Here is a 20151-nt window from a genome sequence, read left to right on the forward strand (position 1 = left end):
GCCGAAAAATCTCGGATGCAGCGTGCCGGGATTTACGTCGTAGCGACAACCACCAGGTGCACGCGCCGTCTGCTTAGGCGCTGTTTAAAAGCTGGTAACGAGAATTGGTATTCTGCCATTGGCTCTGGTGCGGCATGACGGACACATTCGGCTGCTCTGAGCAGAAGGCCTTCCCGGGGAAACACGATTCCCTGCCGTCCAATCGGGTGACTTAATTGACGAAGCGTGGACACGTGTGGCTTCCTCACCGGCGAGTGGTGGTGAGGCGCGCTCCGGTCGGCGCTGCCCGGCGCAAAGGCGTAGTACTGGTGCGTCGCCGCCTTGGGGTTGCGCGGCGCCGGCAGCCGCGGGGGCCGCGGCGGCGGCCGTCCTTCCTCGCACGAGTCCGAGTGCGCCCCGCTGTCGTACGCGCTCATGGAGCTCAGGGTGCTCAGTCGGTCGCTCGAAGTGGAGCCTGCGCAGAGAGAAGGGAATGAGCCGCGGGCCGGCTGCTTTCCGCCTTCAGCCGAACGGTCGTCGCAGAAATGGCGAACTGAGCGAGTTGCTCAGGGGTCACGCTCGGGAAAGCGCTCATCCTGTGTTCTTCACTTGTATCTGTCCCTTTCGCGCTTTCCTAAACAGAAATCTTTCCTTTGATACTAAACAAGGGCTTATCTGCAACTACTGCAACTGCTACTATTACGACCTACTAATGATAATAATAACAATAAGCTTTAATGAGAATAGTATAATGGCACATTCGACTGCTCGTTTCAGAACACTCTGGAAACATCGCAAATGCTGCGTAAGACAACTAAGGCTTACTCCGGGCATAAGCAGTTCCCAATGATAATAATGACGGCAGATTATCGCTACAAAGCATCATTGTTCCTGTAATACCGCTTAAAAGCTTGTGGGGACACTCGACTCTATTGCGCCCCTTGTGTCGTTTTCTGCGCACGGCTCTCGCATCCCCTGTAATCCGGCTAAAAGCCGCCGGCGGTCGGTGTAGTTGCAGCAAAGTACGAGAGATGACACGAGGTGTTGTGCTGCTAACGTCTCCTAATGGTGGGCTTACTCGGGCGCAAAATGGCTCTTCCTTTTTGGCTTGCGGTCACACTGCGCGCGGACTTGTCGCGCGCCTGTCTGCTGGACCGTCTCGCGTGATGCTTCGGAGAGGGGCACCGGGATGGACGAACACGATCGTCCAAACGCGCCGCCGTTCGCGTGACTTTTGGCGCGAACTATTAAAAAAAATGCGGATTTTACGTGCCAAAACCGCGATCTGATTATGAGGCACGCCGTAGTGGGAGACTGCGGATTAATTTTGACCAGCTGGGGTTCTTTAACATGCACCTAAATCTCAGTACACGGGTGTTTTTGCTTTTCAGCCTCATCGAAATACGGACGCCATGGCCTGGATTTGAACCCGCGACCTCGTGCTTAGCAGCGCAACACCAAAGCCACTAAGCAACCACGGTGGGTGCGCGAACAATTAGGTGTTCGTGTCTGGCATAAGGCGAACATATTCGCTCGATATCCTGTCGCGGTGAGTCGGACTTTCTCGATTCGTTACCGCTCATCGGCATGTTTTACTGATTTTAAGTTGGCTGGCTAGATTGGTGCATAAAAGGCGCAATAAATGCCCTTTTGATTGTTTACACTGCTGTTTTGTCGTTCCCTTGCCCCAAGGGCACGTTTGAGATAACGCAAGCTGTCTTTCAAGAGTCTCGTAAAGCTGCCAGAATGCTCTGAAACGCCCACTCGAACATGCCATAAGTGTATCGTTTCCCGTTCATTATGTGCAAGGTGCTATTGTCTTTCTGCTGCTGTATCTTTGTGTAGTGAAAGGGAAAAGGAGCAGCAGATGTCGGATCGATATGCTTATTGTACAGCACACTTTTGCATAAACGAAGAGTGGGTACTATATCTATTACTGGATGCTACTACAGATAGTACCCATGTATAGTTTGGCTCGCAGCATACAAGAATGCAAAAGAAGCAGGATTTATGGCGAACAAGGAAGAGTGCATTGAAGTAATGGTTGAATATCTCGGTGCTTGACTTACTGCCACTGCTGGATGTTGAGACGGCACTAAGGGTGCTGACACGTCGGCAGCCGTCAGTGGAGTCGTCTTGCTTCTGTAAGAAATGGAACGGAACGTCGAACATGAGCTAATGGAAGACAATATGCGCCTGTATGCACGTGCCAGGAGCTACTCCCGTGAACTGGTTCGCGAGCTCACACAGAACCTGAACGTATACTGAGCGACGTAGCCGCTTCGCCATCGTTCACGACACTGCACATTACAGCTCATGCGAGTGTTACAAGGCCTCTTTAGCATCTGGATGCTCTCAGGAGACTGGCCCTCGGCTTCCGACAGCGTGCTTACTTGTCTACGACGAGTGTCGCAGTCAGGGTCGGTGCTAAAACAACTTCTGTTTAGAATTTGAAAAAATACACAGACACGATTAACGTAGCCTGAATCTAAGCAGCTCAATACAATGCGAAGTGCACACGAAAAAGAACTGTGAAAGCAGAAACTAAGGATAGTATCGATGTTATAACTCGCCCTGCCGTAATAAATAACCCGGCACTATAGGGCACCAACCAAGGCGTGATCTTGTAACAGTCGGTGCGCAAGGATAAGTGTTATACTATAGCACGTAGCCAGCAGCACGGATTTAAAAAGTAACACATCGTTTAGATTAACTCAGAGACTTGTGACGCGCTGCCACCCCGTTGCTTTCGTATTCTTTTGCGGACGAAATCCCGCGCAACGGCATAAAGGAATCGCCGTGTGGCAACGGCAGCTCTCCTTGCAACTGCACACGACGAGCCCAAGAAATGCGAAGCGCATTCTTGTATCGGAACCAGTGGCGTCTTTGCGAGACACGCAAGTTTTCGCCGCCTTTCAATGGCCCGCATGAAGAAGACGCAAATCGCTAAACATTGTTGCCTGTCGCGTTGGATCAGTGGATGTAAGGCGTTCTATACTTTGAGCACGAAGTAGCGTGCTCGACCAGGCCGCAGCGGCAGCGTTGTGAGAGGGTAGAATACAAGAGGTGGGTATAGTGTGCAGTGCTTCAGGTAGACGTTAATGCGGTCAAAATCAACTCAGAGCTCCCCCCTCCTCACTGCGGTGTCTCTCGTAGGTGACAGAAAACCCCATATTAAGCACGTGGCTCATGCACTGAACGTCCGAAAGGTAATTGTGCTGTGAGAAAAATAAACAAACCCATGACGACAATCGTGAATGATAGCGCAGTTGATTGCGCAGATATCGCAGTGGGATACGATAGCGCAAAACGTGTAGTTCACCTGATAAAGGCTGCGGGGTGCACTCAAAGGACGGGTGTACTACAGCAGCCATCCACCGAGTGGCTAACAATATGCAACGTCGTCTGCAAACACGTCCACCAGGTGGACGTTTCTCATCGTCTCCTTGATCACTGCACTGCCTCAAGTAAAACTTCAAATTTTAAGACCACCGTTTCCACTGTACAGTTGCTTTTCGGATATTCAGTATATACAGGGTGTACCAGCTAACGTAAGCCTACGTAAAATATTTGTTTGTGTAGCTCTTACAGAAATTTGCTTGAAGATTTTTTTAAGCGCAGCTCGATAATATCTAGGACCAACTTCGAACTGCTAACTTGGCATAGCCACTTATGATAAATAATTAAAGAACTAATTAACGTAATTTCTTCATGTACGCAGATAGCTATGCAAATTACTCCTTATCTGGAGTATTCCAATATGGACACTAGAATGATGAAAATAACGACACGGCATATACATATATTACGAATTGCGCCGCTTTCCTGTCGCGAGATAGCAGCCAACTGAGAACAAAAGGATAACAGCTTGCCAACAGCTCATACAGCTGTAGCTGCTGATATTTTCAGCAGTTGGAAAGGCGGAAATGCCGATTCGTTTAGTTCTTTGTTGACGAATAGAGGAGTCACACACATGCAACACTGGAGGACTTTGGGCGCCGTTATGTGATCCATTTTTCGCATTAAAGCGACGCAAAAGAGGAGTATTAAATTGTACTCTGAAAGAACGCTTCCGCAATAGCGCCTGCGGCGTCATATCCGCTAAGTATCAAGTACACGCAACGTCTGGTTAGGCTATTAACAAGAAAACGACGCACTTGTTAGCCGTGCAGCTTTGCCAAGATTGCTTCAATAGTATTGTTACGTTTCGCCTATGACGCGCGCTGTAGCCGGCGCGGATTCAACGGACGCCGGGGCTTCGTTCAAAGCGGCGGACATTTTGGCCCGTTCGGAGCGGCCGCGACGCATCCCCGCCGAGCGCGTCCCGGCATGTTCAGTGCCACGTGTCTTTGTGTGTGCGTGTGTGTGTGTGTGCCCACGCTTGTCAAAGCGCGGCAGCCGGGGAGAGGAGCTCCCCCAGTGTGAAGCGAGGAGGTCTGTCCGGCGCCGGCCCGGCTGATGCGTCACCTCCTTGTCCCAACGTGTCTATCAGTCCGTCCGTCGCCGCTGTCACGTGGTGTCGTCCCATGACCTTCCCTCTTGCTCTCAACTCCGAGAGTATAAGAGCAGCTGCCCCCGGACGCCAGGAGAGGGGCTCCGATTTCTGCTGTTGAGTAACGTGCTCTCCCGTCTCTCTACTTCGGTCGACCTGACCGCCCGCTCTTTGCGATGCTAGAATAAACAAGTTGTTCTGTTAGCAGTCGCCTCATGCTTTGCTGGGACCTTCGGATGCTTCCAGTGTGCCCCAGGCCGCCAGGCCTACGCTACCCTTGGGGCTTGCGACCCAGTTGCAATAACGGGCGTCAGCACTGAGGTTCCAACAGCCGGTGCCATCGGTGCGGATCAAACAGCTGGTTGCCAGCGGTGGGATCGCGACAACGGAGGCCAGCAGCGAAGAAATGCGGTTGACTGTATGCTGAGCAGCACAACGACCATCCGGGAGCAGTGCAACGAGCCCTGTGTGATGACTGGTTGCCTGCAGCGGAACGACTGCGCTGAAATCTTGGCTGCGAGGTTTGGTGAGTGCGGGACTTTCTTCTTCTGAGTTTTGCCAGGCTTTTGTTAGTGTTAGAAACAGAGCTGGTAATTGTGGTTGTCGTTGCTGCCGGGTTATTTGCGGCAAGACAATAGTAGGCAGTAGAGAAAGCAGCATTCAGAGCAGCCATGGATTTGAAGTCGTTGCGCAAACCGAAATTGTTGGAGCTTGCAAGAGAGTTGGGTCTGGATGTCTCAGACAAACTCAGAAAACCAGAACTGCTAAGGGTTATTCTTGAGTTAGGAGCTGAGGATGACGAGATGTCGGAATGCCTTGAGACCATTGAGGAGAGGGAGACGGCAAAAAGACAGGAGCTTGAACGAAAAGAACGAAAAGAGAAAGAAAAAGAAGAGCGCGATCACGCTTTGGAAATGAAGCGTCTCGAGGTGGAGATGGAACGCGCTCGTAATGGAAGTCAGGCACACGGTGCAGGAGAACGAGTATTGTTTAAAATGACTGACCTGATGCGGCCGTTTAAGCTTGGAGAGGACATTGGTTTGTTCCTGGTTAACTTTGAGCGAACGTGCGAGAAGCAGGGGTTCTCTCGGGAAACGTGGCCACAGCGCTTGCTCACTTTGTTACCCGGCGAGGCGGCCGACGTAGTCGCTCGCTTGGAGAGAGAGGAGGCAGAGGATTTCGACAAAGTGAAATCGAGTCTGCTAAAAAAGTACAGGCTGTCGGCGGAGGCGTTCCGTCGGAAGTTTCGAGAAAATGAGAAAGGCAAAAGTGAGTCGTATACAGAGTTTGCCTACAGGCTTATGTCAAACATGCAGGAGTGGCTCAAAGAAGAGAAAGCGTTTGGTGACCACGAGAAAGTTCTGCAGTGTTTCGGGCTAGAGCAGTTTTATAGTCGGTTACCTGAGAACGTGCGGTACTGGGTCTTGGATAGGCCAGACGTTAGTACGGTGGCTAGAGCCGCTGAGCTAGCCGAAGAGTTTGTGACGCGTCGGGCTCGCGGAGCTAAGGACGGTCAAAAGGGTGAATTTGGCTCCAAGTTTGAGAGGCCGAAGTTCACGCCCATGAGAGCAAAGGGGGACACACGTAGTGCGGACGCGAGTGAAAGCAGTCCGACTGAACGTAAGGAGACGGCGGCAGCCGAAGCCGAACGCAGAAAGCGGTTCGAGACGAGGCAAGCACGCGTTTGTTATACGTGTCAGAAGCCGGGTCATTTTTCGGCGCAGTGTCCAGAAACAAAAACAAAAGTCGTGTTTTTGTCATTATGCAGCACTGACGAGAACATGAAGCTTCTCGAGCCTTACATGCGAGACCTCCTCGTGAACGGGAAAGAGTGCCGAGTGCTTCGCGATTCCGCAGCTACGATGGATGTGGTTCACCCCTCTTACGTAGAACCCGATATGTTCACGGGCGAGTGCGCATGGATCAAGCAAGCCGTGGAAGCTCACAGCGTGTGTCTGCCCGTAGCAAAAGTGCTCATTGAAGGTCCTTTCGGAGCACTTGAGACGGAGGCGGCAGTGTCATCTATGCTGCCCCCCCAGTACCCGTACCTATTTTCGAACAGGTCCGATCACCTCCTGCGCGAGAAGGGGCTTTTGTTTGGTGAGGCTAGCGTTCAGGCCTTAACCAGATCGAAGGTTCGGGAGCTCGCTGCAAAGGCGGTGGTTGCGGGGCCGACGTTGTCGAACGATGAGAAAGGGTCAGAGGCGCAGCAAGGTGATATTCAGAGCACGCCCGAACTGAATAAAATTGAGCCTGTAGCGTTAAAGGCACCAGATACTGGAGAGGAAATTCCCGACGCGGGAAAGTTAGAAGAGCTATCTGCAGATTTGCTCATCGCGCCTACGTCAGACGGACTTAATAGGTTGCTAAAAGTCAGCCGGTCGGCTTTGATAGCCGAGCAAAAGAAGGATGGCAGCCTAGAAAACATACGCTGCATTGTCAAGGAAGGTGTCGCCAAGAAAAATGCTCGCTTTGTGGAAAGAGGTGGGGTCCTGTACCGGAAGTATATAGACCGCAGGGGAGTGGAGTTCGATCAGCTGATCGTGCCTCAGTGCTACCGTCAGGATCTGTTGCGCTTGTCGCATGGGGGTTCGTGGTCCGGACACCTAGGAGTTAAGAAAACTAAGGACCGTCTCTTGCAAGAGTACTATTGGCCAGGGTGTTTTCGGGACGCAGACCACTTTGTGAAGACATGCGACACCTGTCAGCGGGTGGGCAAACCAGGGGACAAATCGAGGGCGCCGTTGAAGTTGGTACCTATCATTACGGAGCCTTTTAGACGGCTCGTTATTGATACAGTGGGACCTCTGCCGGTAACAGCCACGGGGTACAGACACATTTTGACTGTGATCTGCCCAGCGACAAAGTTCCCTGAAGCAGTGCCGCTTAAAGAACTCAGCTCAGTTGAGATAGTCAATGCACTGCTGTCCATATTTGCGCGAGTTGGTTTTCCTGCGGAAATCCAATCAGATCAGGGCACAGTGTTTACTAGCGCTTTGACGACAGCCTTTCTCGAAAGGTGCGGGGTAGAGCTGTTACACAGCTCAGTGAACCACCCCCAGTCGAATTCCGTTGAGAAGCTCCACTCCGTCATGAAGCGCGTGTGGAGAGCATTGTGGTTTGAACAACAAACAGACTGGGAGCTGTTTCTGCCTGGGGTGATGTTTGCATTGAGGACCGCGCCGCATGCGGCTACAGGGTTTTCGCCAGGTGAGCTAGTGTACGGTCGCTCGCTGCGATCTCCGCTTCGCATGCTTCGAAACGGATCACTGCCCTCTCCAATGGCTGCAGACCATCTGTTCCACAAATGGCCGCCTCCTGCGCTGGAGCCTCGCTTTGCAACAATATTCCTTTGAGGTGCGTTACAAAAAGGGGAGTCTCAACGGTAACGCCGATGGCTTAAGTCGAAGCCCCTAACGTGGGAATCAGCCTCAAAATTGTTTGTTATTGATGTTTTTCTTCCTGAGGCAGGATTTTTAACATATTGCTTTTGTGTAGTGTTTCAAAGTGATGATGTGCTTTCTAGTGCAATTTTCCAATTTGTGGACGCGTTCTGAGTGCTGCTAGACTACTGTAAGGAACTAGGCAGTAGTATAAATGGGGAAAGAGCCTGGCATGGCTTAGTGAGGATTGTGCCGTGCTTGCTGACTGAGCGGCTGAGTTTCGGCGTAGTTCTAACGCTTGCTGGGAATGAGAGAAAAATGAGAACTCTCCCGAAGTCACTTTGCAGTGTCCTCTGTGAACCTGAACGTGAGAACGAGGCCTTCTCGGTGCGCTGCGCTCAAGAAACGCCGAGGGACGACCGACTTCGGTAATGAGCATCATCGAGCGACATCCCTCCGGACAGCGGATGCAGTCCCCTGACCATCGGGATCTCCTTCCCCCGGCGGGGCGGTCTGTTACGTTTCGCCTATGACGCGCGCTGTAGCCGGCGCGGATTCAACGGACGCCGGGGCTTCGTTCAAAGCGGCGGACATTTTGGCCCGTTCGGAGCGGCCGCGACGCATCCCCGCCGAGCGCGTCCCGGCATGTTCAGTGCCACGTGTCTTTGTGTGTGCGTGTGTGTGTGTGTGCCCACGCTTGTCAAAGCGCGGCAGCCGGGGAGAGGAGCTCCCCCAGTGTGAAGCGAGGAGGTCTGTCCGGCGCCGGCCCGGCTGATGCGTCACCTCCTTGTCCCAACGTGTCTATCAGTCCGTCCGTCGCCGCTGTCACGTGGTGTCGTCCCATGACCTTCCCTCTTGCTCTCAACTCCGAGAGTATAAGAGCAGCTGCCCCCGGACGCCAGGAGAGGGGCTCCGATTTCTGCTGTTGAGTAACGTGCTCTCCCGTCTCTCTACTTCGGTCGACCTGACCGCCCGCTCTTTGCGATGCTAGAATAAACAAGTTGTTCTGTTAGCAGTCGCCTCATGCTTTGCTGGGACCTTCGGATGCTTCCAGTGTGCCCCAGGCCGCCAGGCCTACGCTACCCTTGGGGCTTGCGACCCAGTTGCAATAACGGGCGTCAGCACTGAGGTTCCAACAGCCGGTGCCATCGGTGCGGTTCAAACAGTATATAGTACAACTCATTCATAACCAATATAGCGAAGATGAAATTTCGTTGCACTTGGCGTCTAATGGTATAGTATTAATAGTTTTCAAACCGTTAATGAGCAAGATTTCCGGATGGAAGCTGGAACGTCTTAATGTAAACCACACATTTTGTTTGGCACCCTACGTTTTGTTTTCTCACGACAAGACTGTGGCGTGAACACAAATACACTAGAAGACCATTCACAGCTTGTTTTGGTATGCTTTGCTGCTTGGCGATCCTGTTGTAAGAATGAACACCTGTGCGCAAAATGCTTAGTGTCACTAAGGCGAAAAAAAGAAAACAAGAGGGAGTTGCAGAAATAAAACCTCAGAAAGAATAACATAATCAGGACTGATGAAGAGCTGCCACATCAGCAGGGCCGGCTGTGTCATATGTATAGGGGTAATTTTATAAAAATGCATGGGAAGTTGACTTGCCATGTTGGGGAGTGTCGTGTGCTGGATGTCACGGCTCCGGCTTCCGCGCCTGTTTCCCTTGCCGGTGATAATTTGCCTGAGGTCACTGAGACTGAATGACTGCTTGGCTGCTTGCACTGCACGTTGCTTCTGCTTGTAAAGCTCACGAAGCGCCTGTAGATTGCTCTGTGGAAAAGGAAGTAAGAGACAGCTGAATCAATGGATGTGAGGTTGCACAGAGAAAAATGCACGCACGTTTATGACAATAAACGACGAGGTAACGTGACACCGTGAGCCCGGGAGTGTACACATACTACGATTGCGGAAAAACTGACTTTCCGGCTAACATTGTCCCAGTAGCTATGGAAGGTATGCGTTGAGTTATATGTAAATATTACGCAGCTTTCACGACTGTCCACGAACAACGTGGCCCGGACAGTTAAGAGCTCACTTTTGCTTTGAAATCATTGTCCTGATGATGAATAAGGCCCCAGACACGCAAGCGTCTACTGCGTCTGTCGGAGGCGGACGGGCACAGGGAGACGCTTGCGACGTGCAGAGATGCGTCCACGTGAGGCGTTCAGAGACGCGGAGGAAATAGTTTGCCGGCGCGAACCAATTGGAGGTTGCGACTCACAGGGCTACCGGAACTGGTTTTCACGCAGTTTGGTGCGAGGCCAGTCCGGCCGTGCGTGCTAGCTACGATTCTAGGGACTTTCTCTAATGCATCACAGAGAGCTACCGCCGACGAGCGCACAGCAGCACGCGCTTTCTCTGGATGAGTGCCCTCTTCCAAAGTCGGACGCGACGCGATGCGTGGAAGCAGAGGCGCGCCAGTAATTGGGACTTGAACCTTTGTTCACTTCTCGAAAAGGTCTACCTCCTAAAGCAGCTGGAAAACAAATGGAACACAAAGCTGGGTCTGCACACTTACATCATCAATGTTCTTGGCATTTTCATTGTTCTTCTTCCAGTCATCAAACAGCTTCTCAATCTGCGAGAAGGGCACGCCCTTCTTGTACATTTCTATTATGCGAACTAGGTCCTCCTGCGTATTTGAGAAGACCATGTCCGGTGTACCTGGATAAAATGAAACAGAAGGTACCCAGTTTAAGGCATTTCTCAATAACTTGCTCGTGTCTACGCCAAAACCGTGGACTATACGCAAAATTCCGTAAGCAGGCTTTCCCACAAACATTTCACTTGCCCTAAACCATGACGGCCGTGTTCCCGCTAGTAGCACTGTCGATAAGACACGCGTTTTGAAAACTTTGACGGTGCGGTGAACGGAGAGCGCAGAAATGGCGTAACCAGTCCGCATGCTGACCCTTTTAACTACGATTCTAACTCAAGGTCCGCCATATTGGTTAGCTTAAGCAAGGTGCGTGGAGAAGCGCACTTGCAGGTATGGCATATCGTCTATTCTAAGGCGACAACAAAGCACCAAACGTTCAAGTAAAATTCAGCCTGCAAGTCTGTAAATAATTCGAAATAATAGTTACCTAATATTATACCTCTGATAAAACTAAAATATTTTTGCTCGAATGGCATGGTTTACATAGTTCAGAAAACACACATGACATTCCTGTAGCATCGAACCCGGTTCCATCATTACAGGCGCCCTCGCTGCTTCATGATTCTACTATCTTCATACATTTTGTTACGTTTTATTCTCAAACATTCAAAGAATCTGTTAGACCCCTTTGCACCAGGTCATGATCTCCCAACTTTTAATTAGTTCATTCATAACTTCACAATATTTAGTACCAAAAGTCATTCATATTTAGACCATCGCTACGAGCTAGAAAGTTACTTGCGGGAAGTTCACAAATCGTGGTTATTGTCAACATGTCCCAGGAGCGAAGAATATGCCTGCAGTGCTATATAGTTTAAGGAACGCAGCAGGCATTAATATTATAATTAAATACGTCCGAACTGATTATATTGTGCTTTATAAGCGAACATAACAGACAAGCATATCGCAACTTAATATAGGTAGTGGTGGTAGCAACGTGAGTAGCAGACATGCATTTATTTAGTCAATATATGATTAGCATAAAAGAAAATACCTTGGTCAGTTTGTCCACTTGTGGAACTCGTTTCTTTTTTTTCTTCGTCTGGATCACCTTGGTTTGTTGCCGAGCTTTGTCCTAATTGCCACGACGAACGGAAAGAAAACCCTAAGTCAATATGGCTAACCTACTTAATTCAATAAAACAGGGCTTCTTAAAATTTAATGCCCGATTGTGAAGCCAACCAACAGGACGCTTAATTTCGTGGTAGCCTCACGTACGGCACGCATCTATAGGAAGATTCAGGGTGGTCAATGCGAAAAGTAGTTTACTTTTGCAGCTAAATTATCTCGCAGGCGCACCTTTTTAATGAGCACACGTTTGAGCGTTATGCACGAACAAAAATAATTAACACAGCGAGCAATCACCTATCGCAGAAGCAAAGTTAACTAGTCAAGTCCTCCTACATCCCATTCAGGGCGAAAGCGAAAACCAGGAAAAGGCAGTGCAGTCCTCTTTATTTTATTCAGGTAAGACACAACATTGAACGAGAAACGGTCACAAATCAATGCTTTCTCACATTTTCTTCGTGCCTCTATTTGATACGCATTATTTTCTTCCTTATATATTTCCAAATTGCTTCAATCTCGTTTGTTCATAAATATGAATGCGTAATATTTTCGGTTGCAGTTCGTTCATTTCTATCATCCATAAGCAAATGACATATCGTGGCACTTTATGAAAGCTCGATTTGTAATTCGGTTTGCTTATTTTTTACCGATTTCTGTTAAATAAAGAAAAAGCTTGCCTCATGAGTGATGCACGCTTTCTATTTGCTCCTCTTTTGCCAGCCTGCTCGTCGCCTTCCCTTTCCTGTCTAGTGTGTATATATATATATATATGTCTTGAAAACAAATAACAATAATTGCTGCTCACGTTGCCTGTGTTCAGCTTTCTCCATAACTGAAAAATCATCTTCCCAAGTCCAAAAATAGATGAATCAATCAATCACTGTGCACTGGCAGTGGCGGTCGCACCTTTGGGCGGCGCCTCGACCTGCGGCAGCATGCTCAGGTACTCGGCCTCCTGGTCGTCGTCAGCGGACGGCGGCTCCGGGGCCGGTGGCGGAGGCAGTGGCGGTGCAAGTCCGTACGACGGGTTGCACACGGGGGCGCCTCGCGCGGCGCCGGGACTTGCGTAGTGGCCGCCGCCCACGGTCACGTTCTCTGCGCGAGAAAGCGCCGCCGCGTTTCAGATACGTATATATTTTAGAGATTTAGCTGAGCGGCAAATTTCTTCCCGTTTACGGATTAACGGGCTGCCAGTGGGTGTGCGTGGCAGTAGCAAAGCTGGTAGCGACACTTTGTGACGCTTGTCCAACTACAATGCGTTTGGAATGTTTTAGAGCGCAGCCCTTAGGCGACCGTTTCTTCGGCGAACGTCGGCGCCCCTGGTAACCGAGTGAGCGAGCACAGCCAATTATGAAAGAGCGAACGCGGAGCGCAGCGGGGACGAAAGACCGCGATAGCGAAGAGAGCGCGAGCAGGAAAGCGGAGGAGGAGGGTATGGCGAAAGCGTGAGAAGAAAAGCGTAGTGGCGCACGAGACGGGCTATGCCAACACCACCTAGACTGGTGGCTCTGCAGCGACGACGGCTACGAGATGGCCCCTGAGTCGCGCGCGTCGTATGTTCACCGATGACACCACCGATATCATAAATGGAATTCTGGGGTTTTACGTGCAAAAACCACGAGGCACGCCGTATTGGGGGACTCCGGATTAATTTTGACCACCAGGGGATCCTTAACGCATCCCCAATGCACGGGAACCATATATGGAAACAAAGCGCTGCATGAGCGGAGGTCTGTCTGCGGCGGCTGCTGTGAATCGCGCCCACGCGTCACCCACACACTGCCTCTGGCGATCTCACGATTAGCGAGGCATGTCGTGCCACACTTCGCTCCGTTTGCAACGTGCAGCACCAGACAGAATGTCCGCGCCAGCCAATATATCGCAAAATGAAAACACAGAGCTGCACTATAATTTCGCATTAGGGGGAATCGTAATCGTCGGTAGAATTTTCTGCGTTGTGTAAGTGTTTTTGTCGACGGAAAATGATAAAAACGACTGAACGTTAAGGATCATGTCGCTACCGGCGCTGTACACCAGCAGTTAAGCAGTATGGTATCGGTCACAGTTGTATAGTAGCTTTTTATGCTCTCGGCCTAAACTCTGCATCACAAGAAGTAGCTGCCACCGTTGTCGCTGCCATACACCTCTCCGGTAAACCGGTTTACCGCAAACGTCAATGCCGTTCACGGTCAAGCTAAAGAAAAAAGTAATTATTGAAAGACTGGTAAATCTATGTCAAACGGGGCGGGCCGATATAGGCACGACCAATCCCCAGCCATTACTTGATCCAATAATTGGTTGCGCATTCATCTACACGCATAAATTTACGGAGGGGAAAGAAAGGAGACGAAACAAACCTCACATTTTGCACGTAAAGTTGAAATCGACATTACGGAAAGTATGGCGTTCAAAAAGTGGCTACCGTCTTATTGGCCCTTCGTTTACTAAAATTTCGGCGCAGTAGTTTCCATCGTCAGCCTACATTCTCCAAGAGTGCGGTCAGCAAACAAAGGTAAGTGAACTTGATATCGTGATGCAATAAAAAGCAGGAACTGTGTACAGAAAAGTGCGCGCAGCACTTCACGCGGCCCCACACCGGCTCATTTGCCGCACTTTTCTTCTACCGGTTAATCGGCTTAAAAATTGGCCTCAACAAAAGCGTTCATTCGTTAAGTTCAAGTTTATAATCGATGAATCACCGACTCGTAAAATAAAAAAACAAAATGAAAAAGGTTTCCGCCTTTGGATTTTAATGCGACTTCTTGCTTACCGTAGTGCATCCGAGGCGGACTGCCTCTGCCCGGGTTGGATTGGACTCGCGCTGGAGGGAGAACAGGAGCGTCCTCTTCCACCGCAGGTGTAGACGCTCTTAACTGCAGGTTTTTTTGTTTCAGTTAACATTGACCCATGTTACACTTCCGCAAGTCATAACGCGAAAGAACGAAATAGGAGGAGGAACACGAGTTGCACATGAACATGGTGCTCTTGGGTCTCAAAGTCGGGATGGCGAGACTTTTCAGAAAAAACAACGGCAGACGGTGGAACGTCAGACGTTGTCGCTGCAAAGCTATTTGAAACATCCTACCTGGGAAATTTATTTAGGGTAACCAACCAGACGCTTTTCTGGCTAATATCCCCCATATTCCCTCTTTTCTTATATGTCGCTCTTTCACGTCTATTTCTCTGCGCAGTCAATCTGTGAAACGACGCAACTTTTTTTACTAAAGAGCTTTCACACGTTTTGGCGTCTAAGCATTGCGTGTATGCTCAGATTTAGCTTGGTAATTAGGTGGAGAGGTTGGAAGCATGAACTTCCTGCTGCTGCATCTGACTGTGATAGCCAGGTTTATCGTTGCGCTTGAACTTCTTTGACGGTTGTCTAACTACACGCGGGTTAGACTAAAGCGGACTTGACATACGCGTGTGCGGCGAAATTTCTGGTACATTTAGAAGCTTTAACACGCCGTATAGGGCCTGTAATGACATCACACAGTCACCACCACGCTGCCCGTAAAGAGCTGCGCTGGAAGAATTAGATCACTTTCCGGTTTGAGCACTAATATTGATTTGCACTTTTAATATTTAATAATTTGAGAAAATATAAGATAAAAAGCATGCGCTGTGAATGTTATATTTCACGACATTTGTTTGCGGGCTGTCATTCTCAAAATTCTGAGGAATAATTTAGTAAAGAACGTCTGATCTGGTATGAACAACTTTAGTGATTGAATAGTGTAGCAATATAACGTGCATTTACGGCATGGTTAAGCATATAGCATACGTAAATAGAGGCGGAGCCTCACGGCAATGCCGACGACGGCGAAAATTCGCCTGCAGTGTTCACATAATTGCTATCGCAATAAAAAGTAAACTTCAGAATTAGCATTATGTGCGCCTGGCGAACTATAGATGTGATTACATCTCACTTCTGACGCTAACATGTCCGCTTTATGATCCGCAGAAGCGAGAATTGTGCTTCAAGTTTATGACCATGAGAGGTTCTGCTACCCTTAGCGACTATTCTTGGACCGTGACCTACTCCAGACTTTTCAAAGAGGGCATTACGTGGTGTGCGGAATTTTTTCGGTTCGTCCAACGTAGGGGGCCTCCGAGTGTGTGTGTGTGTGTGTGTGTGTGTATATATATATATATATATATATATATATATATGTGTGTGTGTGTGTGTGTGTGTGTGTTTGTGTGTGTGTGTGTGTACTCTTATGTCATTATTTCGTAAAATCAATGTCGTCAAACGGCAACATCCGAAAGTTGAAGGTTACGCTAATTAGCTTTAATGAACTGACGAGAAATGTCCTCTTCAGCATGACATGGTCCGGTTCTCGTCATATGGGCCAGTTCTCGTGCCATTCGATTGTGGAACGCTCTTCGTGATTACATCGTCTCCGAATATAATCCCGATAAATTCAGCCAGCTCATCAGTCCATTTTCCACCGCCTGTTAAGAATGGCCACCTGCAGTGCAGGATTGCCACCCGCTTACGACTATGAAGGCAACCTCCCGGCGCTGTTAAGAATGGTCAGCTGCACTGCAAGATTGCCACCCGCTTACGACTATGAGGGCAACATACCGGGAGCTTCGCCGCCAACTTCTAGCCACAGCGTGACTAAATCGACTTTGTGACGGAATGAGTTCGGCGGGCCAACTATTGTTCCCAAACTCCCCAACGCGCTACCCGGAACGGCTCCGAGTTCTACGGGGCCCCTCTGACGTCGGCTCCGGACATTGGAACGTGTGTGCCTTTGTGTGCGTAGGCCGTCCTGCGGGAGGCGGCTAGTTTTGCGATGACAAAACGAACGTTCGCCGCCTTGTATCGCCGGTGGACCGAGTGTTTAAAAACTGCTGTTGTGCGGATGCTCGACACACTTCTCTTGAGCAGTCATGTTGGACTGACACTCACTCTCAAGCAGTCATGTTAGACTGATGTACTTTCTCAAACAGTCATGTTAGACTGATATAAATATTGTAAATAAACCCATATTCCTCGTTAACGATGAGAAGCAGTCCTTCCCTTCATCAACGTCCTCAGCGTGGATAAGTTGGACGACGGCATGGGCCAGCTACCTTCTAATTCATGCCGGACTCCAATCTTGACAACGGATCACGAGCGACAGGATTGAGCCCCCAATCCTGACACGCCTAACTTCAATAAAGTGCATGATGCATTTTCTTCTGTTTTCCAGTTATGTGCTTTCTTGTTTATGAGCTCATTATTTCGCTTAATATTGCATTTTTTAGTATTGTTTAGTATTTGTACTGGTGTGGCTACATTTTTTTATATTGTTTAACGAAAGAACTGTATCGTTTGTCTTTTTTCTAATATGTACATTACCGACCCTGTTATTTTTGTGCAATGCTTTAATGCTTATATAACATGTGTATACATTTTTCCACTGTCTATTAATAATCTATCTCTATTATGTTTTGTTATATGCCCTATAAACTCTTTTAATCCTTCTGTAACGCCCCCCTTACCAAATGCCTCATAGGAGGTTTGTAAGGGCAGTTTAAATAGATAAATACCACCGAAGCTAAACGGCGTTGTGCTTGGTAGGCATTCGGGATTCGGTATGGCGATGCTCTGGTGACCACCGAGTTGTGAGGTCTACCCTTGTTGTGCGGAATAAGTGTTCCGGAATAAGTGTCACCTTGAGTGAGACAGCTTCGGGTGGAAGATGTCTCCTACCCCTTAACAACTGATATATATTAAATTAAAGAAGACACTGGCACAGCGAGCTCAGAATCGGTAACGTTCGCCATGCGTACAGTCGTGTGCCAAAACACAGTGAACTGTCGCATGCAATGATGTCGAGCCATCGATACGCTCCTCACGGTACGTTTCGCGCTGCACAAAGCCTTAAGCGGTGCCTGTAGAGACTACGACGCGACTTGTGCAAGCACGCGGCTCCTTTTTAGCTTACTTGGAATTCGTTGATGGTGGTAGCAAGCCGATGGTGTCCCGCATTTGATGCCAGCTGAGCGGGCGAGTGACCTTTGCAATTCAGCATCTGACAGCAAGCGCTGGCACCTGGGCACTGCAGGAGTGCCAAGCTGAGTTCGTGAAGTCCGTAGTGGGCAGCAAAGTGAAGCAGGGTTGGCAAGAGTTCTTCACCTGCACCAGGGCGCGAGTGAGCCACCGGGGGGTGAGTGAGCCACGTGCACATTTTAAGGAGAGATACAAAAAGGTCTTCGCGCACTTCTAAGGGATAAAATGTGTTGTGAGCTCCGACAACAAGGAAAACTTCTACTTTCGAGGGCGTATATAGAGAGTACGCTCAGTCACCGCAAGGGCATGTCGAGAAAAAATAGAGATCATTAGAATCAATGAGCCTACTATCCTTGACGGCTACGTTAAGTCATAGCCCTTTTCTTTTTATTTTTTATTTTTTTATTTGTCCATACTGTGAGCCCTTTTCGGGCTGTTACATGGTGGGAAATACAATCTTATAACAGTGGCATGCGCAAAAATGATTAATCAGTAATTATATACAAGGCATATATAGGTACAATTAAGGCATGTATACACTAACGATTAGTAAAACAACATTTCTAAATTTCTTTAAAAGGAAACCACAGAGTCAACATTTTCAAAAACCTCGGAATTAAGTTTGCTCCAGTCAACAATTGTTTTAACCAAAAGCCTTTGTGCTGCCCCTCGCTTCCAAATTCTTTATTATGACGCACGTTTACGGATATGATTAATCAATTTTCGCGTAACTCTTACTGTTTGATTAAGCTTTAATGTCTTTAATCTACGCCTTATATTGTTAGGATCCATGGAGTTTCATTCTGACAGGAGCCTCGTGAACGTACCTATTGTCAAATAATTTCAGATCGTTTATTACGCATCATTCATCTTATCAGATGGAAATCACATATATTGGGTTAAGAGGAAACAGCTAGATTTGGCGCTGTCGGTTGTTCCACTCGTAAAAAGACATGTGCCGCAACTTTAGCACGAATCTAATCCATCTTGTTCTGCCATTACTATAAATAGTGCTTTTCACACTAGGGCCGACACGACACCGATGGCGTTCTGCCGACTGTCGGCGACAGCGTTTTTTCCTTCGTGTCGGCGCCTCTGTCCCACTGTACTGACGCCGGCAATCTGCCGAAGGTCGGCGGGGAGCTCGGCGTCGGTACAGTGGGACAGAGGCGCCGACACGAAGGAAAAAACGCTGTCGCCGACAGTCGGCAGAACGCCATCGGTGTCGTGTCGGCCCTAGTGTGAATGAGCCTTTACCAAAGCCTGATTTTCAGCGACAGCGTCAGCCTTCAGAGCGTGCCCCTTCTTACATATGGCCACCACGATGCCAGCGCATACGTCACCGCTGCTGCTCCTAGCTAGAACAGGCAGCAACACTGTGCATCTGTTACTTTAGAGTAGGTAATATTTTTTGCCTGCTGCCACCCTATGAGTCCGGCTGCCGCACTTTCTAAAACGTATGGCAGGAGAAAAAGGGGGGGGGGGGGGTTGCTGACATATACGCAATTGAGCTTGTGCTTTAGCAAAAGCTAAATTCGGCAGTCTTCGCCAACCATTCATGAAGTACGCGTTTATCCCCTCACACACGCTTCTTTGCAACCTACGGCTGCGCAGCACCAATCCAGATCAGACCAGCATGGCGGTGCTCCAACGAAATCAAGATAAGCAGGCTCAGCCAGCCGGCAACTGATAGCTTGACAAGTGGTGCAGACTACGGGAAAAGGCCTACCTTGCTGGTAGGTCACACCTCGTGTTTTCTCGGAAGGACGCCCGCTGTTGTGATAAGCACGCTGCGCAGTCAGTGCTGCTTGTGTAACGCTCAGATAGGCAATCCGATTATCGAGCGTGTGCGCACCCTTTATTATGTCATGGCACCTCCTCAAATACGCGCTTAATTATGTCGTGAAATTGCGCTTCCTATCCAAACGTACAGCGTAGCACGCAACTCTGGTAATAACCCAGCGGCATACTAAGCATACTTTAGAGACTAAACAACCAATTCACTTCCGGAACACCGTGCGCAGCTGCACCCGAAAGACGAAGAAGGAGAGAGACTGACTGCGCTTCTTTTCCGGGGCGACCTGTTGCTGCGGCGCGAGCAGGTGGAAGCCCCGCGCGGGCAGGTTGCGGTGCAGGTTGGTCGCCAGCGCCGTGTCCACGTCGTGCAGCGTGGCCAGGCCGAGCGTGAGGCTGAGCATCTCGTACGGCGACGTGGCCGACTGGAGCAGAACGTGCAGCTGCGACATCTGCGACTCGCACTTGAGCTGGCGCACACCCAGCAGCGCGCCATCGCAGCGTAGCTGCACGTTGACCACTTTCGAGACCTGCAGGAAGGTCTCTGCGCCAAGGCGCGGCGGCAGCCTGTCAGCTTTGTAGCTTTGCCATTTAATATATGACAATGCACTCTCCAGTTCAGGGCGGATTGCATGCGAGGGCAGTTCGTAAAAAAATGGCACCGCCCAATCGCGACACGGAATAGATGCACGTATGTCACTAGCGAATAAAGTCGACCAATGTCTAACAGTTCTGTCTAACGTCTAACGCATT

The 20151-nt window shown here is 49.4% G+C and overlaps 1 protein-coding gene across 10 annotated transcripts in view; it reads right to left on the minus strand.

Moving 5' to 3' along the window:
- The window catches only part of stumps (DBB domain-containing protein stumps), a 166268-nt gene that overhangs the window by 6283 nt on the left and 139834 nt on the right, over window positions 1-20151 (minus strand). For all 10 annotated transcript variants that reach the window (XM_070524877.1, XM_070524873.1, XM_070524878.1 and 7 more), the window contains 9 exons: window positions 19664-19942; window positions 17540-17730; window positions 14371-14473; window positions 12507-12695; window positions 11527-11607; window positions 10392-10537; window positions 9479-9643; window positions 2049-2121; window positions 249-454 (listed from right to left, as the gene is read on the minus strand). In XM_070524877.1, coding sequence (XP_070380978.1) covers window positions 249-454; window positions 2049-2121; window positions 9479-9643; window positions 10392-10537; window positions 11527-11607; window positions 12507-12695; window positions 14371-14473; window positions 17540-17730; window positions 19664-19942 — 1433 coding nt within the window. The remainder of the gene's footprint in view (window positions 1-248; window positions 455-2048; window positions 2122-9478; window positions 9644-10391; window positions 10538-11526; window positions 11608-12506; window positions 12696-14370; window positions 14474-17539; window positions 17731-19663; window positions 19943-20151) is intronic.

This window comes from Dermacentor albipictus, chromosome 1, assembly GCF_038994185.2.
Source record: "Dermacentor albipictus isolate Rhodes 1998 colony chromosome 1, USDA_Dalb.pri_finalv2, whole genome shotgun sequence".
NCBI lineage: Eukaryota > Metazoa > Arthropoda > Arachnida > Ixodida > Ixodidae > Dermacentor > Dermacentor albipictus.